This window comes from Prinia subflava, chromosome 4 (genome assembly GCF_021018805.1).
Source record: "Prinia subflava isolate CZ2003 ecotype Zambia chromosome 4, Cam_Psub_1.2, whole genome shotgun sequence".
NCBI lineage: Eukaryota > Metazoa > Chordata > Aves > Passeriformes > Cisticolidae > Prinia > Prinia subflava.
Genome location: NC_086250.1, coordinates 43634208 through 43646800, shown reverse-complemented (window position 1 = coordinate 43646800; position 12593 = coordinate 43634208). Strand labels below are relative to the sequence as shown.

Here is a 12593-nt window from a genome sequence, read left to right as displayed (position 1 = left end):
CCCTAATTCATTCACTGAACAAGACCCAGAATATAAACTGCATGCCCTGAAGAGGCATGTCATTTCTGCAATTTAGAGAGCTACAGGGTATCTATGCAAACAAGATGCAGTACTACAATTGGATAAGCAGCTGTGAAAAAACCTGCATATGAACTCTGCCCCAAAATTTAGTGGTGAACTTCATTCCTGTCTTTTCATTGGGACTTCTAATTTTCCAGTTAATTCTGCTCTTTTCTCACTTTCAGAGTGTTCAACTTCTATTTCACATACCAGCCCCCAAACATGGAGCATTCAGGAAGTTTCTGAGCTTCTCATTTCAACTGGAGTATATAGAACCAAATTAGACTGATTAAAAAAACCCTAAACCCAGCAACCAAAAATAAAAAAAACCACTGAAACAAACCCAGGGGTAGTTTCAGGAACAAGCTGTTGAACAAGAATGTAAGTTAAAGCCATTACCTATCCTTTGATGCTCTGGTATTTTATCCTAACTAAAAACTTCCTCTTTTGGGGGATACCATTGTTCTCTGCAGTGTCATGGCCCTAGATAAGAAAAGCATAGTGGGTAATGAAGCCAGCTCCCCAAGGACTCAGCTCATGAAGACAGTTTTTGTCCTGTAGTCAAGGTGCAGCTAACCCACAGTAACATAGTAGTGCAATGTTTCATCAAGATATTTGATAGCATGCAATGCACTGTAGCTTCTGAATCCACTGCAAACATCAAGGTACATACTTTCATTCTTAGATATACCAGATTGTAAAAGATAGGTAGAAGGAAGTTATTTTTCTTAGCCACTTTTATTCTCATTTTAGGATCTACCTTAGCTGAAATGTTTATCCAATACAACCTCTTCCTACATTAAATTTACACATGAATGTCAAGTTATCTTCCCAAGTTTAAGTCACTGTAAGTTACATTTATTCATTGCAATGAAGTATCATAGAATACTAAGTGATACCAGCAGCAATCCAATTAACAACTGGTTTTGCTCCATCATAAAGTTGTTCAATGTTCAGTTCTTCTAAACAAATGTTTAACAACTTAATACAGTTTTACACAGGAGTAGAAAAGATGGAAAACATTCTGGAAAAGTCAAAAACTACCATTAGGTTCAGAAACAGCAGATGCTCTTTTCACTCCTACTCAGTTGCTTTTGACAACATTATCACAAGAGAAATTCTAGTAAACTCGGGACGCTTGGTTGTACATCCCCAGTCCCCGGTGGAGTACAGTTGTTGGGTACCCTGAGGGAAACTAGAGGTTACTTCTGTCTAAATGTGCATCAGCTCTCACTTGTCTGCTAACAAATAAAAGTAAATCTTTAAAATGTTGGAAAAAAATGGAAGAAAAAACCTGAAGTTCTTCCTCTGTCCCTTTTCTCAACAGCAAGATAGGATTTATACTGCTACAGAAAGGAATAAAGGTAAAAAAAGTCAACATTCATTACAAGAAGCAATTATGAAGGTGGTGGCCTTTAAGTCATCTCTCGTTTTTTGAGAGCATGGTTCAGGTAACAAAGGTGTTGAGTCTTCTTTCATCAAAGGCAGGTTAGCAATTCCATTCTTCTGAGGTTTCTGTTCAGGGAGCATTTTAAGTAATAGTAAATGTACACTATTTTTTGATGAAGAACATTTAAAACAAGAAAGATGATGCTGAGATGGAACAAGTCCAAGGAGCAGCTCCCACTTCTATTGTGCACAAGTGAGAAGGTATGTGAAATGTATCACAAACTTGGAACAACCACAGATTTTTACACTATCTTTCTTGACCACAGCTTTAAAAATCAGAACATGCAGTATTTAATGTAACCATCAATATCATTAGAACCTCAGTGCTGCTATTAGTGACCTGCTTTGCTTTGCTCCCCAACAGTTCTTTCCTTGGAAAAGCACACACTAGTAGCTCAGCACACTTCAAAATGTCTTTGATTGTTTTACTCTTCACATGAAACTCTTGAGAGTTTTCCTGTTAAACCTGATAACTCCACAGTGATTCATCCTTTCACACATCCTGTGATATCTGAAGAACTGACTTCATTAAATTCGTAAGCACTCACAAAAATCTGCAAGCTCTGAAAAGTTGTCCACAACAAATATATTTGGTTTTCAGATTAAAAATATATTTTTTATTTTTTTTAAAATTTGGTTTTTATGACTCTCAAGAAAAATCTTAGTTTAGCTCCACAGGCATAACTTGATTTCTATATTCCTGTGGCTTCTAGAGCAACGCATAACTGTGATCTCTAAATGCAAGCAGCAACTATCCCTTATTTTAGCTGCATCACTTCAAAGAGGATTTGAACAAAGTCAGGTAGGCAAAAGGCTGAAGCAGTTACTATATTCCAGCTAGGAATTTTCAGAAAGCTATACAAACAGGTGCAAGCTATGCCAAAACGTATTTGGATGACAGAATAACTTTGACAGATATCCCCATCTCATCAAGTTTCATGTTATGAGGTTTCATAAAAAGTAGCAACAAGATGCAAGTACAGAATTCAAGTTGCTGCAATAAATCCCTCTCCCAATTTTTTTTTCTTCAAGTGGCTCATAATAAGGTCTGTTCTCCAAATTTTTTATTAAAAAGCTAATACAAAAAGAAACATGAACCTTGCACTCTCAGGTAATCTGTGTCTTGGGTTACGTAACAAAAAAATGTGTATTCTATTTTATCTGTTGAAACCAGTTGGGGAGATGGGGTTTTTTTCCTTTATCTCTTATAACTCCAGGGGGGAGGGGAGGTGGATGCCTTCTGTTAATGGGCCAGCTGTTGAAACCAGGGGGAGCAATGTTCCTTGTCTCTTCCACGACCCACCCTACCTCCAGGGGGATACCTGCTGTTAATGAGCCAGTAAGGCTCACCACATGACTGATAAAACTAAATCATTCCATTGTGAGATGCTCCACCCAGTGGGAGGAGCCAAGAATTCCTACCTGGATAAAACCTGAGATTCAGAACAGCAGAGCATCCTCATTTCCACTGGATTCTCAGAGGAAGACTGGACTCATCTCACTGCTACTGAACCTGTTTACAGGATCATCTCTACTCCAACAGAACCACATCTGTCACTCCAGGAGGACTTATTTGGACTGCTTCCAACACCCTGGCCAACCAGGTGTCAGGTCGTATTCCTGACTCTGTTAGGGTTTTCTAGGACTTTTGTTTGTTTGCTTGCCTTCTTTTTTTTTTTTGTATTACTGCATTTGTATTTTTAATACTCCTAGTAAAGAACTGTTACTCCTATTCCCCCCCATATTTTTTGCCTGAAAGCTCCTAATTGCAAAATTGTGATAATTTGGAGGGAGGGGGCTTTACATTCTCCATTCCAAGGGAAACTCCAGTTTTTCCCTGACATATACCTGTCTGTCCAAACCAAGACAATCTGTCAAACACAAATAATACCAGATTCTTCTAACTAAATTCAGGCTAAAGTGAGATTTAGACTGTTAAAGCAATGTCTGTATATTTCACTCCACCTTGTAATAATAATGCAGTAAAAAGCCCACTATTCCACCTCCAGCTTCAGTGAACAGGGAGACCATTACACCACAGGTAGTGAGAAACACCCTCTCCACATTTTAATGCAAGTAGGAAGACACCAGAAAATGCTCTGTTTTCTAGAAACACGTAAAAACTTGCTTTTGTTTCAGTCTACTTTTAGAAAGCAAGTACATTGAAAGGTTTTATAGTTATACTTTAAGAAAGTGCTATTTCTGACAAGTCTTTTTTGGAGAGAAAAATCATTGATAGTAACCATACAGAGTGCAAAAGAACAGATCACAGTTTTAACACCTAATCAGCAGACTACTTAGTTACAAATCTAAACAGCTCTCTTCTCTCTATCTACATTACACAGCTGGCTAGTTCTTAAGTTCCAATTCAAAATTGCCATAAGTGTTGACAGATTAAGTTTAATTGTATTGACACTATTGGAAGAACTGGAGTTAAACAAAAACCACTCAGACTTTTGCACTGCACTTCAACAGCATTATCATTCATAAGTTGTTACACAAACATTCTTCCAAAAATCACAAAGTGGTTGATATTGGAAGAGATATCTGGAAATCATCTGGCCCAACCCTCTGTTTAAGCAGGGAAATAGCCAAGACAACTGTATACTACAAAGCAAACACATAATTTGCAAAATCTAAAATCTACACTTTCTGAAACGATTAATACAGCTTTTCTGAACATCAGTTTGCAGATGAACTGTCTACGTACAGATCACTATGGGTATACTTGACAATAAGGTTTATTCCACTGTAGTTTTTGGGGTTTTCAGCTGTGTTTGTTTGAACACAATCTATGTTTCAGTCATTAGTGTCATCTTAATCTTGTCCACAGTGCTCCGTACTGTAGATCACTGTGGAGATTGTTGCCACATATGCTGATTACTTTCTATATCCTTTAGAAAAAACTGAATCCAGATCAGAAAGAATACACATTAAGAATCCAAATTATCATACACATAACGCTCCTTAACCTCAGAAGAATATACATGTGCAGTAGTGTATGAGCATAAAGGCAACAACTACTCTAAGAACTGAACATCACAATCTATGAATAAAACACTTAAGAATATCCACTAGAAACATAATGCAAGACAGCTCTTTGTGCCAACTGCTTCCTTTTGTTTAGTCAACCACAGATCCTGTACAGGGCCTACCTGAATATGCCCCAATGCTTTGGAGAATTTACGACTGTACATACTTCACTTTCATATTCTTCAGATGGGGAAAAATAATGAGGGAAACCAGGACCAGAGCACGAGATAAACAAGCTTGGTAGGTCAGGGTCACTGAAATCAATGTCTGTTACATAAACATTGTAATAATGCAGACAACACACTGAATCTTTTCTTCAACACTCTTCTCTTGTGACAGTTCATAAGAGGAATTAATAGAAGAACAGAGATAGAAATTTCCAGTACATTTATTAGCACTCTGAAGAACAGAAAGGAAGTTAAAAAGCCTACAGTAAAGTAAACATTTATTGTTTCTAAGATTGTTTTCTTTGAATAGAATACAAAAACAAAGGTAGAGATTTTTCTCTAGTGTACACAGGCAAGACACCACAGCTGCAAAAGCAATTGCCTTAGCTGAGGTGATGTTAACTACTTTGTGCACATTTGCCACAGATGTCTAGTTACCTTTTCTTTGCATTTAAGTTTCACTTAAATCCTTTCAGAACCAATTATTATAAACGAAAACATGTGCTTACCAATGAAAATACAAAATACAAGTTTATCAGAAAAAAAGTTTAAAAAATTAGTTTTAATATACTAATAGTATTACAGATGACAGAAACACATTAATGTGATTGCTTCCTTTGGTGTAACATGACATTACTGATGGTGTTTAAAGACTCTAGATAGGGGATTTTTGTTGTTGGCTACACCCTCCTTCATTTTTTTATGTGGCCAGAATAATGTTACTACATACATGTTCTTTAAACTGAAAGCAACCCTTCACTTATACTGTCCTTCTACATTCCCACTGAAGGGTGTGTCCAGTAACCTCAGCTCCTGATTTAGCACCTTTTACTTCTTATGACCTTCCAGCACAGGCTGAAATACAAAGCCTCAAGCTTGAAAGTCTTCATTAGTAAACTACACGCTGTTGGTCTACAGAAGTGGTTGACAGCTGAGACAGGATGACAAACATTTATGTTAATCTTCATGTGCCTACTGAAAACAGCCCCCAGCAGCCTGCCAGCCCAGTGCTGCCTGGCAGTGACTGGGAGAGCACTAGTGAGCATGGCCAAAGGCACACAAACTGACAATCCAATGTAAAGAAGAGTTTAATAGTATAGGCAACTGAATTTTGTGCATAGCAATACTCTCAAATGCTACAATTAACACAGCCAAAGAGAGCAGAACAATTCAAGGGGCATAGTAAAAAGTTACTCTCAAGATTAACTCCTTTGTGGGGATTCTTGGTGTGCCCCTCACTTTTGCATTAGGCATTAGACACATTTCTTTGAAGGGAAAGACAACACGGCACTGACTCAACTGTACTGCAATTTAATTTTGAAACTAAATGTTCAGATTTAGCTCACAGGATCTTGCCTGTTCTGTGGCACGTTTCCTACCCCTCTTTAGGCCTTTGGAATAAAGGTGATGTTTATATATTGCTTTCTTGTTGCCTTTAGGGCTTCCTTCTAATCTATACGCTCTCACTTCTTAAAAAGTAAAATGTTTAAAGTGTTATGGCTGCTGCTTTCAGACTGAAGATCTGCTGGTACAGGACACTTGACTGCAGTTACAATGTTAAATTCTGTTAAATTCTCTTATCTTCTACCTAAAAACCCCTGGTTTTGATTAGAGTCTACACAGTTATATACAAATGCCATAAACTCTCAGCAGAACAATGATTATGTACAATTTGAAAACAACAGTTTAAAGAGGTAGCTTCTCCTGTTATATTTTGAAGTCCACAGAAAAACATAGATGCAACACAGAAAAATAAAAAAAATCCAACGTGAACACAGACTGCTGGCAAAGCCTCTAAATGTATAGAGCACAACTGAAGATACACAAAAGAACATGTCAAATAATATGAATATTAGTCTTTTTAAAAAAAGATTTCATTCAATAATTTTATTCTCAATCTTGTTTTTATCCAGCACTTAAAGAAGAAAATAACATTTCTAAAAGCAATTTGTTTATACTCCCCAAAAATACTTCATCTTTATGCAGAATCAGGCAGTGTATTTTTTAAACAGCAGGTAATTTTTGTATCTTTTTTACATCTTCATTACTCAGAATGACCTAAATTATGGTTATTATCAACCAAGAACCAAAGAAAGCTAACCCTTATGCAAACCCTTCTCAAAAAAGAACACATTCAGTTACTAGATATTAGTAACAGGCAAAAAGCACACAGTATCAGCATGTTTTAAATGGTGACATGCTTATAATATTTTCTTATCATTCAAATCTATAGAACCTCATCTGCTTCTCACAGCTGAAGCCTCTGAACTGTCATCCAGTTTTCAACACTTCTTTTGTCACTTTATTTTTAATTAAAAACTAGATTAGGCAGTGGAGTTCCATGAACTCAACAGGCCTGACTGTCAAGTAACCTCAGAAAAGGAAGCCTGGCTGGCTTTACCTATCTGATGTCTCTAATGAAAAGCAGCAGCAGTCTTATGTAGCTTTAGAAACTCCCCCACATCTTTTTTATGGCATCACATCTACTTTACCTGTCAACTCTTAAGAGAAGTTGCTTTTATTCTATTTGAATAGCACTTCAGACCACAAAAAATAAAATTGATGTGATAAGAAAAATGTCATATCATTCACCTGCCCCTTTAGAATGAGAAAATTTCTCTTCCTCGTTGGGCTTAAAAGCTTCTGTTAGACAATGTGAATAAACTCGAATCCAGCAGCAAGCCAATGTACTGTACTGCTTCCCTGTGCATGTCACTGTTTAATGCTTTTCAGCTGTCATTATAGCAACCAGCTAAGTCACCCAGGGTAAAATTGCAGGTGAGAATTTCCTCTTCCCTTACAAATAAAATTGCTCCAATGAATCAAATGCAAAACAGAAAATCTGGCAATAGGAAGCTTTGTTTATTATCTGGTTTGTAAATCTAAAGCAATTTTAATGTAATAACCTTTTTTTAATACTCTGAAGTTCATATAAATTCTTTCAGAAATTTGTGTTACCACTGGCTTTCAGTAATAAATAGCACAAAAATTAAGGTTGAAAACATAGCAAGAATAAGCATATTGCATACATATATATATATATATATATATATATACACACACACATAGACAAGTGATACCAACCTTCAAAAGGGAATACTGCAACCAAAATCATCATTTACTTCAAAAGAACGATGTTGCAAAGAAACTAAACGGTGGTCTCACTAAAGCGACAAATTAATTCAAGTCCACAGAAGCAGGGCAAAAGGCAGCAAACCCTACTCATCCCAGTACACAGCAATATTAATTTGGTGTTTTATACAGATAACTGAAAAACTTACAGGAGAGGTAAAGATACCAGACCGAAGGCAATGCTTGCATGACATAGGTGAGGGAAAAGGGACTAAATTGAACAAAGTCATCATGGATTTGTTCAACAAGTCATTTTTCTTTAAGGTTCCAGAACTACCTACAAAGTTATTGACATAGAACAAAAACCAGCCATCATTAAAATGAATTTTTTCCAGAATAGCAGTACAGCTTTTAGCTGAATTCTCTTTACGGTTAGAAAACTCAGGTTTTATGATTTGTTTTGTGGAATGAATGAATGAATACATATTGCTCCCAGCCCTGAGTTGACACTATGACAAACTAGCCTAAAGGCTATCACAAAATAAGATTAGGCTAATAACAATACAATATATTATAGCATGTACATAATACTGTCTGATCTTCCAAACAGCCAACACCAATCTGTTTATTTATCCCTAATCTCTTAGCAACCATTAAGTTACTAGAGTAAGTAAGATTGTCTAGTAAAAGAAAACACAAAATACTTTATTGCATTAAGAAGAAAGTTTTCCAAAATCTATTTACAAATTAGTCATTGAACACTTCTGTGCAAAAATAAAATCTGTAGCTTTCTTTAAAAAAAATCTGTAGGTATAAGATGCAATAGATTTCACTGAAAAATAAAAACACACCTTGATGCTCAGTCTTACCTCAGCCCATTTAAGAATACAAGTCATGCAGAAGGTATGACTGCAGTTCTCAGGAAACCCAATCTCTTGTTCTAGAAGGCAGTTCAGGCAGATGGGGCACGTGTTGCCATCATACAATAAAGTAGAACAGGAACAGCTTTCCTCGTTTTCTTCACCTGGCATTATTAACACTGACACTTAGAAGTTTTGACAGTTTTTGAAACAAAGTCCTTCTAGATTTAAATAATACAGAAGTAAGAATTCTTTGAAGTGCTCCTCTGGCCAGCTTCTTAGCTGCATTAGACCTGAAAACCTGAATTCAACTTGCTTGTAACTACAGAAAACTGTTTCAGGTGATAAAAAGCTAAGCAACTACTTTCATAGACTACTGTACCAGTCTTTGCCATTAAAACAAAGGGAAGCTAATTATTGGGATATTTCAATAAAGCAGGCATCACAGTGTTTCCTATTAGTTATGAAGTCATTTAGATGTAATTCTTCTAAGTTTTCTCCTTGTGTTTGCACTCTCTCCACAACATAAATTACACCAGCATATTCTATATTCATTATCTTATATACACATGGTCTACTTTACTTAAGTTTTTCTGTCTTAGAATTATCTTAATCTGAATATCTTCAAATATTTACCTAACAATGTACATTAAATAAAAAATGCTCCTGATTTTGTTACACTTAAAGTGTTTCTGGAATACAAAAATGTATGAACTTTTCTTCAAGAAATTTTACTCTGAATTAATCATTTTCTCATTTTTGTTTTGCTATTACAAGTTAACAAGTAATAACAAGAGAAGAGGCAGGAACTTATTTGGGGACGTCACAGGCCAAAGACAAATATTATGAGATAGTGGTTATGTTTACACAACTTCTTCCAAAATAAGCAGCATACTAATTGAGAGAGCAAATGAAAAAAATCAGACCTTCACAGCTTGAACGTGGATAACATTCTTCATTATTTTCACACACACAAACTTTACCTTCCATGCCTTCATGTGTCTGATCCTCCGTATCTTGAATACATTGCTTTCTGTTCTTCATCTTACAATTTGTAGTCTGGAAAACACAGAAGTAGTTCATTTACATTGCAACTTGAAAATAAAAAAATTAATGAGTATTCTCCATTATAGAGTAGAAATACATGATATTAGACGTTAAGACATCATTTACAATGTTTGCAATTTATAACTATTGCTGTCTAGCAACTAATGTTTCTAACTTCAAAATTTGCTTTTGTTCAACAGATGCAAAGTTTTTGCAGTGTTTTAAGACTACCACTGGTGTTTCTATTTTTTCAAATTAGACATATTGCAAAGTTTCCATGCAAACCACCCCATGCAACATTGCAGTAACTAACACCTGCAAACTGTCCTATGCAAATAGTTGAAGCAACAAACTAAACACTCAAGCATCAGAAGAGCTGGTAGTTTTACAAACCTAGAGTCACCATAGTAGTGGCAAGTGAGAAAAATGAAAGCAGGTTATATTTGTATGACAAAAGCAATAAGGAAATAATGCAAACTATTTGCACTCAGTACAACATGTAGAGAAATTTGTATCAAACAAGGGGCAGGTCACAAGCACAGATGCAGTGAGTATAATGAATGGGGATGCATTTTTTAACTGCTCTGTGAAGGAGATAGCACAGATAAAGTACATCCAAGTGATCTACATCACAAAGGTTGAAAGAATTTGACCCTGCATAAGAAACAGCAAGTACATTTCTTTGGAGGCTTACTTAATACATGTAGAATGAAACACACTTGAAAAAAGAGTATCTTACCAAGGACTGAATCTCCTGCATTTCACACTCCTGCAGTCACAGCAGAGATAGTATATACACCTAAAGCTCCAACCCAAGCCCCAGAGGGAACAACAGGTTTCTTCAAAACTATATGAAGCTTTAAAACTTATTAGTATTTAAAAGAACAAACTAAAACCTCAGAAGACATTGAAGAAATCAGAGATTAACAAGATCTCCTACTTAAGCATTCAAACCTGAAGCAAACCAACTGAGGTTTACTCTCAAATTTCGACACCTTTGCTAGATAAAGCAGCAGGACAGAATTGAAGCTGCCACAATTGCACTCCTTAACTAAGCTACCTCCTATTTCACTCAGAAGCTACATTATTTTCCCTTTACCACCAAGACATCCAGAAGACACAGAATTTGCTTCCTCAAACTTTTCTTCTGATCCAGTCTTTATTGCTTGCTCTTGGCAGCAGTGTTTCAATGATCATTTTTTTATATTAAGAAAAGCAAATGCTGCACATTCCCATCACATATACCTCTCATTTTCTTAGGCAACCCAAGAAATCAGGACTCAGATCTGCGAGTCTCAAAACACAGACAGTTTGCTAAATAAATGGTCATAACTGCAAAACTAGTTAGAAATCTGCCATTAGAATTCAAAATGGCTTCAATATTCCTACTAGAAATCACTTTTTGATTTCCCAAAGGGAACATGGGAATCAATCCAACAGAGGGTAGGGGAAAGTGAAGGGCCAAGGAAAGAAAAGCCTAGCTTTAAGGAATTTTTCCCCTACACTGCCATTGCATTTTTATATCTCAAATTATTTCAAAAGATATCGTTAATACATAGCATCAACTGTAGGCAGGCTACCAGCACTAATACTAACACTGACGGAGTTGCAGCCAATGCTGTAAGGTACAGGCAAGTTCTGTTGGCAAAACAGCCACTGTCCAGAGCTCCACCGTTTGCAAGCTAAGCAAAAGAAAACCCAACACAAGTCACGCTGCTCCTTTAAAATTTAATGCCTTCAACAAGAAAAATCCGCATGATATTAGGACAGGTAAGACCACCAAAACCACATTTGAATTTAGGAGATTGTGGTCTGCTGCTTTCACTCCGATTTGCACAAGTGGCTTTGGCCTCAGAATGTGTAAATCGTGCAGTAGTGTGTGGTTCAGATGCTTTTATACATAAAACATAAGAACATCCCTTCTGCTCTACATCTTAAAACCTCAGCAATGCTTTACAGAGGCAGAAAATTCCACAAGCTGTACTCAAACCTCTTTCAACCCTATAAGTCCCAGGACACCTTATAGCTGAGTCAGTTTCAAGACAAGATCAAGAATTCTGCACTCCACATACATCCACAGAAAATTATTTAAACAGACACAATATAGATATCAAATTAAGGAATAGCTTTTGAGTTCACACTTACTATAATAGAGGTCTAGAATTCACTAAAACAGATTGCAGAAACAGAACACAGAAGCTCTTCAAATTTGTCTTTCCCCAGAAATAGTAATCTTTTACTCCATTGCACTCTTTCTAGATACAGACATCCCAGAAATTCTGACACACTTCCAATAATTAGAAAAACAGATCCTAAAATTCTGACAGAGTATCAGTAAATCCACAGCATGCAGCAACTGAAAACATTTATGTGGTGTTATCCCATTCTTCTCACAAGCCTATAATTTAAACAGATAGTGAGTGCTGCTAATGCATTTCACTTTGCACAGCACAACTTCATCAGTTTGACATTGCATTTCACACAACACAGCAGAGGAATTTAATACTACTGAATTCTTTATAAATAAAGTAAAACATATCATCAAAATTTACACACTATTTAACAAATTAACTTGGAAAAGACTGTTTTCTCCGCTACTTTAAAAGGGGCACCACAGGCATTAGAATAGCACAAGAGTTAACAGTGGACTGTTATTAAATTTATATGATTAAAAGCAGAGTTAGGAAAAGAGAATCTGCTGGTTTAGAAAGAGCAGACAGCACTGAAAACAGAATACTTATTTTTTCCAAAATGTGACAAGACAGTAACAAGCACTATACTGTGTTTTTGTTGACCAAAAAAATATCACTCCTCTCCAAGCTCTACAGATAATCCTTCCTAAGAACGCCTAAAGACAGCATAGCATTACAGCCAGGATGGTACTTTTCTGGTGCTGGTACCTTCT

General features: G+C 36.2%; 1 protein-coding gene across 2 annotated transcripts in view; it reads right to left on the bottom strand.

Moving 5' to 3' along the window:
• The window catches only part of SCAF11 (SR-related CTD associated factor 11), a 51507-nt gene that overhangs the window by 24392 nt on the left and 14522 nt on the right, over positions 1-12593 (bottom strand). For both annotated transcript variants that reach the window (XM_063396587.1, XM_063396589.1), the window contains exons 2-3: positions 9625-9700; positions 8651-8805 (exon numbers count right to left, since the gene is read on the bottom strand). In XM_063396587.1, coding sequence (XP_063252657.1) covers positions 8651-8805; positions 9625-9685 — 216 coding nt within the window. In that variant the 5' untranslated portion in view covers positions 9686-9700. The remainder of the gene's footprint in view (positions 1-8650; positions 8806-9624; positions 9701-12593) is intronic.